General features: G+C 38.8%; 2 protein-coding genes across 2 annotated transcripts; both read left to right on the top strand.

The window, feature by feature from the left end:
• The first annotated feature begins 6,710 nt into the window (after positions 1–6,710).
• LOC122904151 (olfactory receptor 9A4-like) lies at positions 6,711–7,655 on the top strand. The gene has a single exon (XM_044244625.1). It carries the CDS (start codon positions 6,711–6,713, stop codon positions 7,653–7,655), a length of 945 nt encoding a protein of 314 aa, XP_044100560.1.
• An 11,170-nt stretch (positions 7,656–18,825) lies between these two features.
• On the top strand, positions 18,826–19,770 carry LOC122904150 (olfactory receptor 9A4-like). The gene has a single exon (XM_044244624.1). It carries the CDS (start codon positions 18,826–18,828, stop codon positions 19,768–19,770), a length of 945 nt encoding a protein of 314 aa, XP_044100559.1.
• Positions 19,771–20,345: the final 575 nt, after the last annotated feature.

Genomic DNA, 20,345 nt, shown 5'->3' with positions numbered 1-20,345 from the left:
AGGAGAAGAGAAATAATAAAGATCAGAGTAGAAATCAATGAAATAGAAACCAAAAACACAGTAGAACAAATCAACGAAACTAGAAGCTGGTTCTTTGAAAGAATTAATAACATTGATAACCCCCTGGCCAGACTTATCAAAAAGAAAAGAGAAAGGACCCAAATAAATAAAATCATGAATGAAAGAGGAGAGATCACAACCAACACCAAAGAAATATAAACAATTATAAGAACATACTATGAGCAATTCTATGCCAACAAATTTGACAATCTGGAAGAAATGGATACATTTCTAGAGACATATAAACTACCACAACTGAACCAGGAAGAAATAGAAAACCTGAACAGACCCATAACCAGTAAGGAGATTGAAACAGTCATCAAAAATCTCCAAACAAACAAAAGTCCAGGATCAGACGGCTTCCCAGGGGAATTCTACCAAACATTTAAAGAAGATTAATTCCTATTCTCCTGAAACTGTTCCAAAAAAAAAATAGAAATGGAGGGAAAACTTCCAAACTCATTTTATGAGGCCAGCATCACTTGTATACCAAAACCAGACAAGGATCCCCTCAAAAAAGAGAATTACAGACCAATATCCTTGACGAACACAGATGTGAAAATTCTCACCAAAATACTGGCCAATAGGATCCAACAGTACATTAAAAAAATTATTCACCATGACCAAGTGGCATTTATTCCAGGGCTGCAAGTTTGGTTCAACATCTGCAAATCAATCAATGTGATACAATACATTAATAAAAGAAAGAACAAGAACCATATGATACTCTCAATAGATACTGAAAAAGCATTTGACAAAGTACAGCATCCCTTCCTGATTAAAACTCTTCAAAGCGTAGGGATAGAGGACACCTCAATATTATCAAAGCCATCTATGAAAAACCTACTACAAATGTCATTCTCAATGGAGAAAAAGTAAAAGCTTTTCTGCTAAGGTCAGGAACATGGCAGGGATGGCGGTTATCACCACTGTTATTCAATATTGTACTAGAAGTCCTAGCCTCAGCAATCAGACAACAAAAAGAAATTAAAGGCATCCAAATTGGCAAAAAATAAGTCAAACTATCACTCTTTGCAGATGATATGATACTATAGTGGAAAACCCAAAATATTCCACTCCAAAACTGCTAGAACTTGTACAGGAATTCAGTAAAGTGTCAGGATATAAAGTCAATGCACAGAAATCAGTTTCATTTCTTTACACAAACAACAAGACAGAAGAAAGAGAAATTAAGGAGTCAATTCCATTTACAACTGCACCCAAAACCATAAGATACCTAGGAATAAACCTAACCAAAGAGGTAAAGAATCCAAACTCAGAAAACTATAAAGTACTCATGAAAGAAATTGAGGAAGACACAAAGAAATGGAAAAATGTTCCATGTTCATGGACTGGAAGAACAAATATTGTAAAAATGTCTATTCTACCGAAAGCAATCTACACATTTAATGCAATCCCTATCAAAATCCCATCCGTTTTTTTCAAAGAAATAGAACAAATAATCCTAAAATTTATATGGAGCCAGAAAAGACCTCGAATAGCCAAAGGATATTGAAAAAGAAAGCCAAAGTTGGTGGCATCACAATTCCAGACTTCAAGCTCTATTACAAAGCTGTCATCATCAAGACCATATGGTACTAGCACAAAAACAGACACATAAATCAATGGAACAGAATAGAGAGCCTAGAAATAGATCCTCAACTCTATGGTCAACTAATCTTCGACAAAGCAGGAAGGAATGTCTAATGGAAAAAAGACAGTCTCTTCAACAAATGGTGCTGGGAAAATTGGACAGCCACATGCAGAAAAATGAAATTGAACTATTTCCTTACACCACACACTAAAATAGGCTCAAAATGGATGAAGGACCTCAATGTGAGACAGGAATCCATCAAAATCCTTGAGAAGAACACAGGCAGCAACCTCTTTGACCTCAACAACAGAACTTCTTCCTAGGAACATTGCCAAAGGCAACAGAAGCAAGGGCAAAAATGCACTATTGGGATTTCATCAAGATCAACAGCTTTTGCACAGCAAAGGAAACAGTTAACAAAACCAAAAGACAACTGACAGAATGGGGGAAGATATTTACAAATGACATGTCAGATAAAGGGCTAGTATCCAAAATCTATAAAGAGCTTAGCAAACTCAACACCCAAAGAACAAATAATCCAATCAAGAAATGGGCAGAGGACATGAACAGACATTTCTGCAAAGAAGACATCCAGATGGCCAACAGACACATGAAAAAAGTGCTCCATATCACTCGGCATCAGGGAAATACAAATCAAAACCACAATGAGATGCCACCTCACACCAGTCAGAATGGCTAAAATCAACAAGTCAGGAAATGACAGATGCTGGCAAGGATGCGGAGAAAGGGGAACCCTCCTACACTGTTGGTGGGAATGCAAGCTGGTGCAACCACTCTGGAAAACAGTGTGGAGGTTCCTCAAAAAACTGAAAATAAAGCTACCTTATGACCCAGCGATTGCTCTACTGGGTATATATCCTAAAGATACAAACATGGTGCTCTGAAGGGGCACGTGCACCCAAATATTTATAGCAGCAATGTCCACAATAGCCAAACTATGGAAAGGACCTAGATGTCCATCAGCAGATGAATGGATAAAGAAGAGGTGGTAATATATACAATGGAATACTATGCAGCCATCAAAAGAAATGAAATCTTGCCATTTGCGACCATGTGGATGGAACTAAAGGGTATTATGCTTAGTGAAATAAGCCACTCGGAGAAAGAAAACTCTCATATGATCTCCCTGATATGAGGAAGTGGAGATGCAATGTGGGGGGTTTGGGGATAGGAAAAGAAAAATTGAAAGAAGATGGGATCGGGAGGGAGACAAACCATAAAAGAGTCAATCTCAAAAAACAGACTGGGAGTTGCTGGGGGTGGGTGATGGGAGAGGGTGGTGGGGATATGGACATTGGGGAGGGTATATTCTATGAGTGCTGTGAAATGAAATAAACCTGGCAATTCACAGACCTGTACCATGGGGATAAAAATACATTATATGTTTATTTAAAAATTTAAAAATTAAATTAAAAAATAAATAAATAGCAAAAAAAAAGCATATTACAAATGAAATCCCAAATCCAGATAAATGTTTTGTTAACTATCACTTTTTCTGTCTCACTCTAGCATAAAGCAGACTTACAATTTACATCTGTTAGCTGTTCTAGGTTGTAAATATAACTGCTTACATTAGCTGTCCTTATGCTGTCCTCACTTTGATGTGCTCAGCTGGCAATCAGAGACTTCCATAGAAATAAATGGCTGGTGGAGTCTTGCTAGAATGCATGCAGATGTACATATGTCTCGAAGAGTAGAAACTTGAGACAATAGCAGAGAATAGACTGAGATTGGGAGGAAGAACCTCTCGCATTTTCTGGAGGGTCCTCAGGTTTAGGATCAGGAGTCCCTCTCTAAAATTAGCAAAGGAAAAAAACAGGTTTTTAGGGGATTTCTGGTGAAGTTAAGGCTTTGACTGAGTCCAGTATGCATGCTTTTTGATATTGGTGCACATTTTAGAGGTCAGTTGTAATGTCTCCTATTGGGGGTGGGGGATGATTTTTTTCTCTGAGTACTAGAGTATCAGAGAAGAGTCCAAGATATAGGGTAAAGGGAGGGATCTGGTTAGTATCCGAGGTATCTTTCCAAAACCTAGGCTTGAGCCCTTGAGAAGACTGTCTTGTTATTGAAAGCCTCTGATTGGTGATATTTCATGTTTTCTCATTAGGCAAAAAGTTTAGAAAATTCTGATACTTAATTGGTCAAAAATGGGAATAACTAAAAGTTTTTTCTGTTCTCCCCAGACTGATTGCTTAGGGATGCCCTGAACCTGGACTAATTAAGAAGAGGAACCTCAGTGACTAAGTCCCTCTGGGAAGGAGGGTAGCAGGAGTGAAGTAGAGAGAGAGAAAGAGACCTTCAGCTGCCCCACAACACTGTTATTTCTGGACTTTTTCCTAGGTTCCTCTTGATGAAGTTGCTCAGCCCGATGCATGGCTGAGCAGTAGGTAGATAGGACTTACCTTTAGCCGAGCCCTGGGGAGACTGAGAAGTGGTGGAGAGGCCCCTCCATGGAGGTGAGTGCCTTCTCGGGGTTGTTTTCTACCAGGGAAAGAGTCAAAGAACATCAGGGTGAGAGTTCTGGGCTATGTTACTTACGAGAATAAGGAGGCATAAAGCCTGAGGGGTGGATGACCATTTGCCATTTGCGACCATGTGGATGGAACTAAAGGGTATTATGCTTAGTGAAATAAGCCACTCGGAGAAAGAAAACTATGGAAAGAAACCTCTGTCTCCTGAGAGAAGGCACATCCAGTGGAGTAGACAGATCAGCAAGGTAGACAGGCTCATTTCCAACATTTCCATGCATAACAGAGAGAAGATTTAGTTCTTTTCCACCCCAATATTAAGAACAGATATTGATCCTTGAAAACAGTAAAGATTCTTCTATATTTTTTCACCAGTGCTCATTACGCAGACATTGTAGAAATATACGTCATGGAGCTGTCCCAACAATTCTGTCTTTGACCTGTTTTCCCATCCTTAAAAGGCCCACAGAGACTTAGAGGACTAAGTTCCCACATGTGTAGCACTGTTGAATCAGAAATAATTTTTCTCATATCAACTGCTGTTGGCTAAGAGAGTCTGATGTACCATTGAAATGATCAGAGAGAAAGAAAATACTTTTCAATAGCATATTATGATTATGTTTATTGAAAAGTTAATATGGATTTATTTAATATTTGTTGGTAACAGTTTGTGTAAACTTGCTTACTTAAAAAAAAAAGTAAACTGTAGAGTAACTCAGATACAACAAAAGGAGAGAGAAGTAGCATAACTACAGCTTACCTTTTCTTGTCTCTCTATGAGAAAGCTATTATAATTTCTCTGTTCCTCTCTGCCTCAGTTTCCAATGCCCCCCATGTCTGCCAACCACTACACATGGTAGGGGAAGTTTGGGTTTGGAATTGCAGAGACATTAAGGCAGTCGCACCCAGGCCAAAAGGCACATCAGCAGAGCCTGTGGGGCTTTTTAAAGAAAAATTAGGAGGAGGATTCTTAGATCCTCCGCTAGACTCACTGAGTCAGATCTTCTGGGCTAGGTCCTGGGCTGTAAAGACCAGGTATGTTTGCCATGTGGATGTGTTTCTTGACAGCTTTTTTTTTGCGCTGGCCTTTCCTTCATTGGAACAACATGCAAGAAGATTGGGAGAATCCACAAGTTAATGTTTGAAACCATTTTGCAGGCCTCTGTCCTTCAAGTTCCATGATTTCGTGATCTGCATCTTCACTGTGGTGTGTTAAATCCTTAAAACTTGTCAGAGACTTAGGAGTGAGGGAAGTGAGGAAGGCAAAATGGTACTGTGAACCACAAGGGAAACCAAGAAGAGTAGGCTCCAAAGGGTATCACGCAACTATTCAGGTGAGGAACAAGTACTATTTAATCATATATCACACGTCCATTCATCCATCATGTATAAACAATTTATCAGCACTATATTATAACTTAACAATATCATCTATATAAACATAGTTTTTTTCTAGTGTCAGAGATGAACAATGAATAAGCATAATTAAATTTCCTGTCCATCTTCCTTGCTTTGCATTTACTTTGGCCTGATTAATGAACTAACACTGTAATTTCAGTTACTTATCTTGTATATGGTCTAACATCCACCATGCCCTTGAATATAAGCACCACAGCACAGGGATTTTTGTTTGTTGTAGTCACTGCTGCATTTGCTTCATGTAACATGAAGGAATGAAGTAAGTAATCATAACATATCAGGTAATAATAAGTGCAACTAACAAATGCTAAAGTCCAAAAATGAGCAAATCATTCCTAGTTGGGGTAGGATAACTGGAAAGAGTCCTTTAAGGGGATGACATGTGAGTAATGGGATGGATAAAGTGAGAGGTAGAAATTCAGACATCCTAAATGTTTACTCGCCTCTGATCTATTGTTGTCAGTGCCAGGTGCCACTTTAATTCCTTCCCAACACTTTTCAGGGTATTTGGAATTAGAGAAGAATGACTCTGCCCTAGGACATTATCTCAAGCTCCAGAGTTCTCATAGTAGATCACTGATGCTCTGTACAAAGGAGGTTTACAATCTGGAGAAAGCAGGGAACTAGATGTTGTTCCATTCTTAGATGTTGTTCCATTTTTCTACTGCCCCAAGATGGGTCTATACAGTACCAGTAAGTATGCAGCATAAGGTTCGAAATTCTATGTTTTGGACATCATCAAGAACACCATTATGTCATCATGCTACATGTCCACAATAAGAAGTGGACAATACTGAAGAGGCTGATCAACTTATATTCAAAACTGGCCAGTTTAAACAGACTTATCCTCTGTCTCCTGAGAGAAGGCACATCCAGTGGAGTAAAACGATGGAAAGTTTTCTTATCCCCAGTAGTGATGAAGAAGTCTTTGCCTTATCAAGACAGGAAGTCTTGAGGTAGATTGCATGTGTCCACATTCAGGTGTGGCCTTGTGTAGAGTGGGAGCAGTAGGGACATGTTACTTGATCTTCTGCTGGAAAGTTTGTCATCCTAACCTGACTTCTTTCTCTTTTGAGAGCAGGGCCATGTGGAGCCATGTTACCAATCTTTGATCTCTAGGTTTTACAAGGAGCAGAAACAAGGACTAAATGATGAGCAATCTGTCTAGTGCCACCGAGTTCTGCCTTCTAGGATTCCCTGGGTCCCAAGAACTACACCACTTTCTTTTTGCTGTATTCTTTTCGTTCTACTTAATGACGTTAATGGGAAACACAGTCATCATTGTGATTGTGTGTGTTGATAAACGTCTGCAGTCTCCCATGTATTTCTTCCTTGGTCATCTCTCTGCCTTGGAGATCCTGATCACATCAATCATCGTGCCCATGATGCTTTGGGGGTTGCTGGTCCCTGGGATGCAGACAATATCTTTGGCTACATGTGTCACTCAGCTCTTCCTGTACCTTGCTGTGGGGACCACAGAGTTTGCATTACTGGGAGCGATGGCTGTGGACCGTTACGTGGCTGTCTGTAACCCTCTGAGGTACAATGTCATTATGAACAGCCGCACCTGCCTCTGGGTGGTCATTATGTCATGGATGTTTGGGTTCCTTTCTGAAATATGGCCTGTCTATGCCACATTTCAGTTAACCTTCTGCAAGTCGAATCTGTTAGACCATTTTTTCTGTGAGCGGGGGCAGCTACTCAAATTGTCCTGCGATGACACACTTTTCACAGAGTTTGTTCTTTTCTTAATGGCTATTGTCATTATCATTGGCTCTCTGGCCCCAACAATTGTCTCCTACACCTACATCATCTCTACCATCCTCAAGATCCCCACAGCCTCTGGCCGGAGGAAAGCCTTCTCTACTTGTGCCTCTCATTTCACCTTTGTTGTGATAGGCTATGGCAGCTGCTTGTTCCTCTATGTGAAGCCCAAGCAAACACAGGCAGCAGAATACAATAAGATAGTTTCCCTGTTGATTTCTGTGTTGACCCCTTTCCTGAACCCTTTCATCTTCACCCTCAGGAATGACAAAGTCAAAGAGGCCCTTTGGGACAGTATGAAACGCTGCAGTCAACTCCTCAAAGACTAGACCTCTCTGCCGACGTTTTGGGTAGTAATATCCTCTATAGATTATTCAGCAACCTAGAAAACCCTAGCTGCTCTCTTACCATCATCACCTTTTCAAGGCTCAGTAGTGTACAATTCCCAATCAGGCCCTGGAAGGAGACAAGGCAGAGACAACTGAAACCCATTCTCTGCCCACTAGAATCCCATTCCTGTTTCTGATGATTCCACTATTGAACTGTGGAAGCATAGCTTTGGGAAATTGGAGGATTAGAGAAAAGAAATACACATATTGTTGCAGCTTTCCATGGCTTGGTGAATTTGCCTATAATCTGTTATGAAGATGTATTTCCTAGGGGTGAAGGAAGTGGAAGGAAGGAGAGGGGAGTCATCTGGCATAATCAGAGTACCAAGGGAGAGATGCTTATTTTGTTTCTTTATCAACTATTGTGGGGCTTTTCATAATTTTTATGCAATTTCTTGGTGATATGACTGAAAGCACTTTATTTTTTTTTCTTTTCAGCATAACAGTATTCATTGTTTTTGCACCACACCCAGTGCTCCATGCAATCCATGCCCTCTCTAGTACCCACCATCTGGTTCCTCCGACCTCCCACCCCCCGCCCCTTCAAAACCCTCAGATTATTTTTCAGAGTCCATAGTCTCTCATGGTTTACCTCCCCTTCCAATTTCCCTCAACTCCCTTCTTTTTAAAATAATTCTTTGGAAGATTTTATTTATTTACTTGGCAGAGAGAGATCACAAGTAGTAAGAGAGGCAGGCAGGGAAGAGGGGAAGCGTTCCCTGTTAAGCAGAGAGCCTGATGCAGGGCTCCATTCCAGGACCCTGAGACCATGGACTGAGCTGAAGGATGAGGTTTAACCCACTGAGCCAAGCAGATGCCCCTGACTGTACACACCTTAAATATTCTATGATTCTCCTCTTCTCTAGTGGTCTATTAGGTTATCTTGGTCCCATTGTTACTGCAAAGTAAATACAATGTTATATATCTTTTGCCACAGCACCAATGTGGAGTGGCGATAAGGGGATTGGGATAATTTCTTTTAGTAAGTCTTGGTGATATGAAGGTGTGAAATCTTTTGGCGTATGTGGGGATTGAGACAAATAAGAATTAAATGACTTCAGTCTAGAGAGAGCATCCTGTGTTTTATAGCTGCTTAAATCAATGTCTTAAATATGTCTTTGAGACTGCTCCCAGACCCAGACTTTGGCCTTCATGATGCCTTTGGTTCTTTGTCTCCCAAATCCAAGTGTCCCAGTACCTTGCCATAGATCTTCTCTGTGGGGGAGCATCAAAGGAGTGAGCAGCTACCCTCCTAACTGGCAGTTCTTTATGAATTCCAGGGCATGGTTTCATGGCAATGCAGTTGTATGTAGTTTGTAAGGTTAGAGGAAGGTCGTTGAGGGACAGTGTTGATGAAATGGTAACATCTCCTGGCAGCCCTGAATTGGGTGGAGATAATTGAGCCTCCCAGCAGTGGGTGATGGCAGTCCATAGGATGACAAGGAGTCTTATGTGAAGATGCCTTCCATTTGGAGAGGACCTGCAAGACCACCAAGTATGATGTAGTTGATATCACTGCATAGGGGCACAAAAACCAGCCCAAGCTCTGCTAGCCAATCAGTGGGTTGTGATGGGACTGCATTGACTGGAGAAAGTGTTGAAGATTGACACAAAGGGATCCTCCACCCCAGGCTCATTTCCTGCGGTCTGCTCTCCCTAGAAAAATACCATGTTTTCTCCTTAAGTACTCCAGAGAGGATGTCTTTTCTAATCTACACAAGGCTTTGCACAGCGTATGTTGTCTCTGGGCTGGTAGAGGCAAATTAGGAGGACAGAAAAGAGCCTCACTGTTCTCAGGTATGGTTTCTTTATTTTTTCAACCTGTCATTCCCCATGCCTCTTGCAACCTGTCCTGATCACCCTGTCCTGATGACCTTTCATCTACCAACTATCTTCTTTCTTTTTGTTCTCTCCCTTTGTCCTTGAGCTCTTCTTTCTCCTTCTTTCCCTTTCCCTTGTTTCCCTTTCCCCTCAAATCAAGCTCCACTCACTGGTAATGCTTTCCTCTTCTTCCCCTTCTCCTCTAGCAGCATTTCCATTCCCCTCCTGCATCTCAGGGGAGCAGTGTTCTAAATTGCCTCTCTGAATGACCTTGCGTATGAGAAGAAAAGGAGAGTTCCTGGTCAAGAAACTAGTGATGGGGCATTAAACATCTCTTGTACCAAAGAAGATGTTCTTCTGCTTGATCTTTGATTTTGAGAGAGAGAAAGTTACTATCTGTGTTAGTCTTCTTGGGTTGCCATTAAAAAAAAACAAAAACTATACACTTGGTGGCTTACATAAGAGGAATTTATTTCTCATAGTTCTGAAGACAGAAATGTCCATGTTCAAGATTCAGGCTAATTTAATTTTTGGTGACAACTCTCTGGATTGTAGATGGTGATCTTGTGTCTATGTCCTCAACTGGCCTTTCATAAGTGGATATTTGGGAAAGAGAGGTAGTAGAGTCTGGTGACTTTTCTCAGAAGGACACTGTTGTTATGTGGTGAGGGTTCTAAGTAATGAACTCATTTCAACTTAATAACTTCCCAAGAGTCTCCATCACCCGAATCATCTGCAGTGGGTGTCATGGTTTCTACATATGGGTTTTGAGGGGACACAAACCTTTAGTCCATAATTCTCAACCAGAATGCCTACTCCATGTTCACACTGGGAGATGGGAGACAGATATGTCTGTCCATTGAGGCTTTAATTTCCAAGCATGCAGGTTTCTCTTACTCCAAAATGAATTGAGATGCCTCATACTATCTCCTTACTACTATATTCACTACAAAATCTCAATCGCTTTTGCTCTATTTATTTTCATCTCTACTCTTCACAGCTTAGTACGTGGAAAATCAATACAGATATCTAAACATAAATACTAGTAATAGTCCATTATATACATATATATACTTGTGTGCTTATGTATACACATTATATATATATGTGTGTGTGTGTATTCATACATATATATGTATGTATATATATGATACATCATATCTTCTTTATGTCTTCATCAGTCAGTGAACACTTGGGCTCTTTCCATATTTTGGCTGTGGTAGATAATGCTGCTATAAGCATCAGGGTGCATGTAGTCCTTCGAATCAGTATTTTTTATTCTTTGGATGCATTCTTAGTAATGCAGTTACTGGATTGTAGAGTGGTTCTATTTTCAAGTTTTTGAGGAACTTCCATATTGTTTTCCAGAGTGGCTACAGCGGTTTGCATTCCCACCAGCAATGCAAGAGGGTTCCTCTTTGTCCACATCTTTGTGTTGTTTCTTGTACTGTCGATTTTAGCTATTCTGATAGGTGAGAGGGGATATCTCATTGTAGTTTTGATTTGTGTTTCTCTGATGTTCAGTGATACAGAGAATTTTTCAGCCACAAAAAAAATGTGATTATGCTATTTGCTATGACATGGATGGAGCAGACAGTATTCTGATAAATGAAATAATTCAGAGAACAGCAAATACCATGTGATTTCACTCGTATGTGGAATTTAAGAATCAAAACAAACAAGTAAAGTGGGAAAAAGGAGAGAGAGAAGCAAACCAAGACACAGACTTTTAACTGTAAAGAACAAACTGATGTTACCACAAGGGAGGTGGTAAAATAGGTAATGGGGATTAAGGAGTGCCCTTGTGATGACCACCACATCATGTTGTATGTTGTATGGAAATGGTGCTGTATGGATGTGTTGAATCATCAGATTGTACACCTGAAACTAATATAACACTGTATGTTAACTACCTGGAATTTAAATAAAGACTAAAAAATATATACAAGAAGAAAACTAAATACTAGTTACAGAGTTTTATTTGTACTCCTAATTCACACGTAATTAGGATACTCAAAGTAAGTCTAATGTATAATTTGAAGTATTTGAATGTTTGAATGTTTGCCTCAACATATACTTTGTATATGTTTTGATAATTTGAATGTTTGCCTCTTAACATATACTTTGTTTGCCTCTTAACATATACTTTGTATACTTAGTGCCATGCTAATATTAAAACAAAAACAAAACTAGAGAGAATAGTACTTTTACTGGGAATGTTTTTAGTATTCTCTTGTTCTGGAAATGTTCCTTGGTGGAAGTAAATGCTGATCCCCTTTAATATCTGTTATGTATATCTGAGATGACATCCAATTTTTCTGTTTTATTTCTTACAGGTATATCTTTATAATCCTACTAAATGTTGCATAAATATTGGTGTGTATGATACAAATTAAAATATGAAATTTTCTAATATGAACTAATGTTCCTTATTAGAAGATAAGGAAAAAGAAGGGAGTGGTATGTAATTAAAACTTGTATTTCTTTTGCATAGCCACCACAAATATTTGCTTTTTCATTCCTAATCAAAATACCTTTATTGTTTTTTAGTATTGATAATAATTTTCAAAACTGAACAGAAATGCAATTTTACACATGTTCATGTGACTACAAATTTTGCTCTTCACTTCTTTGTTATTTTGTTCCAAGGATATGAAGAACTTTTTTAGTAAACATGCTAAGTATGACTTTTATACCTTTTGATTGAGACTTATATGTTAAATATATACTGCATAAGAAACATTGCTAAATGTTTTGTTTTCATATAAATGGAAGGAAAGAAGTATCAATTGCAAATTTATAATTTCTGTATATTTTATTCAATATGGGCAATAACCTGTGAGGTAAGTAGTCCTATGTTCACTTAACAGATGAGAATATAGAAGCTATAAAAGACATTAAGCAACTTGCCCAAATTTACTTAACCATCAACCACATCACTTCCATTAGATTAGAAAGAAGTAAAACTCTAAGAATATTAAGTCTTTATGTGAATGTTGGAGGATAAAAGCTTTTATTCATTTATGATGGGAATATAAAATATTATGGTACTAGTAACTAGTAAAAAATTAATAATATATGTATATAAATATATGTATACACACACACAATAGGGCCTATTCTCAAGTCTTGATTCTTTCTTCATCTGTGTTGTCTACTGATGAGCTTATGAAATGAATTCCCTATCATTCATGCAATTTTTAAAAAATTTTTACTTTCATTTAATTCTTTTTTATAGTTTTTATCTTTCAGCTAAAGTTTTTGCCTTGTGTATAAATGCTATGCACCTTTTTTAAAATGCATTTCACATGGTTATATTATTTTTGCATTAGGTTAATATTTTCTAGTAGCATTTTAAATATTTTGGTTCTTTCACTTTTTTAAACCATTTTTTTAGTACATGTTCTAGGACTTGCCACATCCAACTTAACCTGGAACTGATGTTAGATTTATACTAACAGTGCAGCTCTTCACTTCCTCCCTTTTGTGCTATTATTGTATATATTATGTTTCTATAGTTATAAACTTAACAATATAATGTTACAATTATTACTTCATGTGCTTTTTAAAGAAGCTGAGGGATGAAAGAACAAGTATACATTCATAGCATTTATTAAATTAACCTTATTTATCTTTTCTCATTCTATTCATTTGTTTCTCACGTTTCAATTGGCAACTGGTGTCATTTCCTTTCTCCAAAACAGCTTTGCTCCTACCCATCATCTTTATGCTACCATTGACAAATATAGTACATTTCTATATGTTATCCATTCAACAATATGATTATACGCTTATTGTTTTATACAATAATTTCAAAATTAATTAACGGAAGAGAGGGAAAGGATTATGCACTTAAAGCATTCTTTATAATTACAGAATTACTTTAGTCAGTGCTGTTTCTGTGTGTGTGTGTGTGTGTGTGTGGATCCTAATTACTTCCTGGGATCATTTACTTTTAGTCAGAAGAACTTTATTTGGTATTTCTTGTAAGAAGATTCTGTTAGCAACAAATTCTCTGAGGTTTTTTTCTGGGAGCTAAATGTCTTTCTTTTGCTTTCATTTTTGAAAGATAATTTTGGTTGGATAGAAGATTTTTGATTGACCATGTCTTATTCTTTAATCACTTAAATATGTCACCCCATTGCTTTCTTGTCTTACCTGTTTCCATGAGAAGTCACCTGTGAATCTTAGTAGGGTCCCTTGGATGTGAGAAGTCATTTTTTTTTTTCTGGTTGCTTTGAAGATTTCTTCTTGTTTTTCAGCAGTTTTACTATTATGTATTTGTGTGTGGATCTCTTTGCATTAATTTTCTTTTCATTTAAATTTTAATGCTAAATTACAAATATATACAAATAGACAAAATAACACATTCGCCAACTACAAAAAACTCATAGCAATCTTGCTTCCTCTCTTCTTCCATCCATATTCCTCCTCCAACTGGCTTATTTTGAAACACATTCTGGGCATCCTCTTATTTCATCCATAAATATTTCAACAAGAATTCATAATTATTTTACTTTGGTTGAAGTGTACTGTCTTCCTGCCTGCCATAGCTCTTTAACTAGCAAGACTATTGTTGCAAATGAGAAGGTCCAGTACCGCCTAGCCTATTTTAACAAAAATTCCTAAAGGGGCACATCACTTGGGCCAATTTTCCCAATGAAGGGACTAAGGCTAGGAAAGCAAGGTTCCTGGATGAGGTCCCAATGCCCCCCAACCCCACCCCACAACCCCCATCACCAAAGTGGCACTCCAGGCTGGGCAAGGAGGGCCTGCGGGAAGGACCTCCCCAAAGGGGGTCATACCCAAGGCCCTCTAACTTGTGCCATCAAGCTCAAACACTCAAAGAGGGCGCGTCCCCATTCCTCGAGTCTGCTTGCCCAAGGGGCACCCACCTCCTCTGCGCCAGCCTGGCCACTGTGACATGTCTCTTTGCATTCATTTTACTTGGAGTTCATTGACTTGCCTGGATGCATAAATTAATGTTTTTCATCAAATTTGGAAAGTTTTTAATCATCATTTCTTTGAATATTTCTTACTCTTCTTTGTCTCTCCTATTTTTCTGGTGTTCCCATTGCTTGTACTTAATGCACACAGTAGACTCTTGTATTTCTCTGTGGCTCTCCTCATTTTTCTTCATTCTTTTTTTGTTACCTTCTATTATGGATATAGACTTTTCTAAGGAAAACACAAATCTCAGGACACTAAAAGACTAAATTTGACTTCATCAGAATAAAACATTTATGTATAAAGGCACAAAGAAGTGGAAAAATGTTCCATGCTCATGGATTGGAAGAACAAATATTGTTAAAATGTCTCTGCCACCTAGAGTAATCTACATTCAATGCAATCCGTATAAAAATACCATCAACTGTTTTCACATAGCTGGAACAAATAATCCTAAGCTTTATTTGGAACCAGAAAAGACCCTGAATAGCCAAAGAAAGGTTGGAAAAGGAAACCACAGCTGATGGCTTGAGAATTCAGGACGTCAAGCTCTATTACAGAGCTGTATCATCAAGACATATGGTACTGGCACAAAAACAGACACATAGATCAATGGAACAGAATAGAGAGCCCAGAAATGGACCCTCAATGCTATGGCCAAATAATCTTTGACAAAGCAGGAGAGAATGTCCAATGAAAAAAAGACAGTCTCTAAAACAAATGGTGTTGGGAAAAATGGACAGACACATGCAGAAGAATGAAACTGGACCATTTCCTCACACCACACACAAAATAGAGTCAGAATGGATGGAAGACCTCAGTGTGAGTAAGGAATCCATCTCCTTGAGGAGAACACAGGCAACAGCCTCTTTGACCTCAGCTGCAGCAACTTCTTCCTAGAAACATTGCCAAAGGCCAAGGGAAGCAAGGGCAAAAGAGAACTATCAGGACTTCATCGAGTTAAAAAACTTTTGCACAGTTTTGGTAATTTTTATCTTTCAAAACATTTTCCACTTGAACAGGTTTTCCTTTGATTTCTCTTTTAAGGTATCTTAATTTTGTTTTCTTTAATGTAAAACGAATTCTGAATTAGTCTTAGTTTCGTAGTACATCAGGAAATCAAGAGTGCTCTTATCATACAGTGTTAGAGGCAGTGTGAGTCAATCCAAAGTTTTGGGAGTATAGTTTGCTGTTAATGGAAACCAATATCTTCAATATATCTGTCTTTTAACCTAGCAGTGTAAATCTAGGGATTTAGTTCAGAAATGTCAAAGGATATGGACTTACACATCTCTAAGTGTATTTAAAGCATAATTTTTCATAGTAAAATGAAAACAACAACAGTGATCAAGAATGGGGTATCCATGTAATGGAATGCTACTCAAAAAAAAAAAAGAAGAAGAAGTGATGTCATGTGTTGATATGGGACACTATCTTTTATATATTATCAAGTGAGAGAGAAAAGGTTTTAAAATAAATTTTCACAGCATTTTCTGTAGAGATTATGTAGATCATATTTATAATTTTTTTTCTAATATTGTATGGCAATATAGTTGTGCTTAGACCATCTGAGGAATGGGAAGGAAGATTATTCCCACTTTATACCCTTTTGCACCTATTGACATTCTCAGAATTAACAAGCATATTACAAGTGAAATTCCAAATCCAGATAAATGTTTTGTGACTGTCACTTTTTCTGTCTCACTCTAACATAAAGCAGACTTAAAATTTACATTTGTCAGTTGTTCTAGGTTGTAAATATAACTGCCTACATTAGCTGTCCTTATGCTGTCCCCACTTTGAAGTGCCAGCTGGCAATCAGGGACATACCATAGAAGTAAATGGCTGGTGGAGTCTTACTAGAATGCATACAGATGCACATATGTCCAGAAGAGTGGAAACCCGAGATGATAGCAGAAATGGAGTGGGATTTGGAAGCAGAACCTCTTCCTTTTTCATGGAGAGTACACAGGGTTAGGATCAGAAGTCTTTCTCTAAAATTAGCAAAGGAGGAGACAGGTTTTATAGAGGATTTCTGGTGAAGTTAAAGCTTTGACTGAGACCAATATGCATGCTTTTTGAATATTGGTGCACATTTTAGAGGTCAATTGTAATGTGTCCTATTGGCAGGTTGGGGGATGATATTTTCCCTCTGAGTAGCTAAGAGAATCAGGAAAGAGTCTAGGATACAGGGCAGAAGGGGTGACATATGCTTGGTGCCCGAGATGTCTTTTCATAACCTAGACTTGAGGTCCTTGTCAAGACAGTCTTGTTGCTGAAAATGTCCGATTGGCAACATTTCATGTTTTCTCATTAAGCAAAAAGTTTAGAAAGTTCTGACACTTAATTGGTCAAAAATGGGAATAACTGAAAGTTTGTTCTGTTCTCCCAGACTGATTGCTTAGGGATGCTCTGAACCTGTGCTAATTAAGAAGAGGTACCTCAGTGACTAAGTCCCCTTGGGAAGGAGGGTAGTGGGAGGGAAAGAGAGAGAGAGAGAGACCCTTAGCTCTTCACAAAACTGTTAATAATGGACTTTTTCCTAAGCTGTTTCTGAACAAGTTGTTTAGGCCCCTGTGCGTGGCTCAGCAGTAGCTAGACAGTAGTTATCCTTAGCCAAGCCCTGGAGAGCCTGAGAAGTGGTGGAGAGGCCCCTCTCTGGAGGTGAGTGCCTTCTCAGTGCTTTCCTCTAGGAAGAAAAAAGTCAAAGAAGACCAGGGTAGGAGTTCAAGACTTAGCAGCCTCCTACAACGAGGAGGCTTAGAATCTGAAGAATGGATGAGGCTCCTCTCCGAATCCCCCACGCACAGATGAGAACAGAGTTCTGTCCCATAATAGCAATAGACACTGCTGCTTGAGAACTTCTTCTTCTATGTTTTTTTCACCTAGTGCTCATTATGAATACATTGTAGAAATATAGATCACTGAGTTGTCCCAACAATTCTGTCCTTGACCTGTTTTCCCATTCTTAAAAGGCCCACAGAAACTCAGAGGAGGTTGTAGGAGTAAGGGAAGTGAGGAAGGGAAAATTGTAATGTGAGTCATGAAGGGAAACCAAGAAGAGTAGGCTCTAAGAGGTATGGCTCAACTATTCAGTTGAGTAACAAGTTCTATTTACTCATGTATCACACATTCATTCATCCATCATGTACCAACAATTTATCAACACTATATTATAGCTCAACAATATCATCTATATAAACATGTCCCTGTTCTCATAGAGTTTCTATTCTGGTGTCACAGACGAACAATTTAAAAAACATAATTAAATTTCCTGTCCATCTTCCTTGCTTTGCATTTACTTCAGCATGATTAATAAACTAACACCGTAATTTCAGTTCTTATCTTGTATATGGTCTAACATCCACCATGCCCTTGAATATAAGCACCACAGCATAGGGATTTTTGTTTGTTGTAGTCACTGCTGCATGTGCTTCATGTAACATGAAGGAATGAAGTAAGTACTCATAACATATCAGGTAATAATAAGTGCTACTAACAAATGCTAAAGTCCAAAAATGAGCAAATCATTCCTAGTTGGGGTAGGATAACTGGCAAGAGTCCCTTGAGGAGATGACATTTGTGTAATGGGAGGGATAAAGTGAGAGATAGAAATTCAGACATCCTAAGTGGTTACTGGCTTCAGATCTATTGTTGTCAGTGCCTGGTGCTACTTGAATTCCTTCCCAACACTTTTCAGGGTATGTGGAATTAGAGAAGAATGATTCTGTCCTGGGACATTATCTCAAGCTCCAGAGTTCTCATTGTAGATCACTGATGCTCTGTACAATGGAGGTTTAAAATCTGGGGAAAGCAGGGAAGTTGGTCTTAGATGTTGTTCCATTTTTCTACTGCCCCAAGATGGGTCTGTACTGTACCAGTATGGATGCAGCTTAGGGTTTGATGTTCTGTGTTTTGGACATCATTGAGAACACCATTATGTCATCATGCTATATGCCCACAATAAGAAGTGAACAATACAGGACTGGAGAGACTGATCAACTCATATTCACAGCTCGCCAGTTTAAACAGACTTATCCTCTGTCTCCCAAGAGAAGGCACATCCAGTGGAGTAAAACGATGGAAAGTTTTCTTATCCCCAATAGTGATGAAGAAGTCTTTGCCTTATCAAGACAGGAAGTCTTGAGGTAGGTTGTATGTGCCCACATTCAGGTGTGATCTTGTGCAGAGTGGGAGCAGTAGGGACATGTTACTTGATCTTCTGCTGGAAATAGTTTGTCATCCTAACCTGACTTCTTTCTCTTTTGCGAGCAGGGCCATGTGGAGCCATGTTACCAATCTTTGATCTCTAGGTTTTACAAGGAGCAGAAACAAGGAATAAATGATGAGCAATCTGTCTAGTGCCACCGAGTTCTGCCTTCTAGGATTCCCTGGGTCCCAAGAACTACACCACTTTCTTTTTGCTGTATTCTTTTCATTCTACTTAATGACATTAATGGGAAACACAGTCATCATTGTGATTGTGTGTGTTGATAAACGTCTGCAGTCTCCCATGTATTTCTTCCTTGGTCATCTCTCTGCCTTGGAGATCTTTGTTACGACTATTATTGTGCCCATGATGCTTTGGGGTTTGCTGCTTCCTGGGATGCAGACAATATCTCTGGCTGCATGTGTTACCCAGCTCTTCCTGTACCTTGCTGTGGGGACCACAGAGTTTGCATTACTGGGAGTGATGGCTGTGGACCGTTACGTGGCTGTCTGTAACCCTCTGAGGTACAACGTCATTATGAACAGCCGCACCTGCATCTGGGTGGTCATTATGTCATGGATGTTTGGGTTCCTTTCTGAAATATGGCCTGTCTATGCCACATTTCAGTTAACCTTCTGTAAGTCGAATCTGTTAGACCACTTTTTCTGTGATCGGGGACAGCTGCTCAAATTGTCCTGCGATGACACACTTTTCACAGAGTTTGTTCTTTTCTTAATGGCTATTGTCATTATCATTGGCTCTCTGGCCCCAACAATTGTCTCCTACACCTACATCATCTCTACCATCCTCAAGATCCCCACAGCCTCTGGCCGGAGGAAAGCCTTCTCTACTTGTGCCTCTCATTTCACCTTTGTTGTGATAGGCTATGGCAGTTGCTTGTTCCTATTTGTGAAACCCAAGCAAACACAGGCAGCAGAATACAATAAGATAGTTTCCCTGTTGATTTCTGTGTTGACCCCTTTCCTGAACCCTTTCATCTTCACCCTCAGGAATGACAAAGTCAAAGAGGCCCTTCAGGATCAAATGAATCGATGCTGTCCACTGGTCAAGGATTAAATCTCTCTACATAAGTTTTGTGTGGAAGCATCCTCACTGGATTATTCAATAGCCTGGGAAACCCTAGTTCCTGTTATCATTACCATCTTTTCAAAATCAAAAACTATGCACAACTCTCAATCAGGCCATAGAAGAATACAAAGCAGAGAAAACTGAAACCAACTCTCTGCACACTAGTATCTCATTCCTCAGATGATTTCTGATGATTCCACTATTGAACTACGTGAACATATCCTTAGGAAGTGGGAGGAAGTGGACAAAGGAAACACGTAATATTTTTGTAGCATCCTGTAACTCCGTTAATTGCCTATAATCTCTTTCAGAAAATGTGTTTCCTGAGGGAGGAAGGGGATGGGAAGAAGTTATGGGTGTCAGTCCGGAATAATCAGAGTACCAAAGGAGAGATGCTCACTTTGTTTTTGTTTCTGGGTTTTTTTTTTAATTATTTATTTATTTATTTATTTATTTATTTATTTTTTGGGTCAGCTGTGTAGGGCTTTCTATGTATTTTGTGCATTTTCTTTAGGAGACCACCACATGTATTTTAAATATTCTATGTTTCCCTTTTCCTCTTC

This window comes from Neovison vison, chromosome 4 (genome assembly GCF_020171115.1).
Source record: "Neovison vison isolate M4711 chromosome 4, ASM_NN_V1, whole genome shotgun sequence".
NCBI classification, from domain to species: domain Eukaryota; kingdom Metazoa; phylum Chordata; class Mammalia; order Carnivora; family Mustelidae; genus Neogale; species Neogale vison.
The sequence above is the reverse complement of the archived record's forward strand: the minus strand, read 5'-3'. Positions and strand labels throughout refer to the sequence as shown.

What these genes read in the sequence shown, in the direction of transcription:
- LOC122904151 (XM_044244625.1), top strand. Translation starts at nt 6,711, where the DNA reads ATGATGAGCAATCTGTCTAGTGCCACCGAGTTCTGCCTTCTAGGATTC.
- LOC122904150 (XM_044244624.1), top strand. Translation starts at nt 18,826, where the DNA reads ATGATGAGCAATCTGTCTAGTGCCACCGAGTTCTGCCTTCTAGGATTC.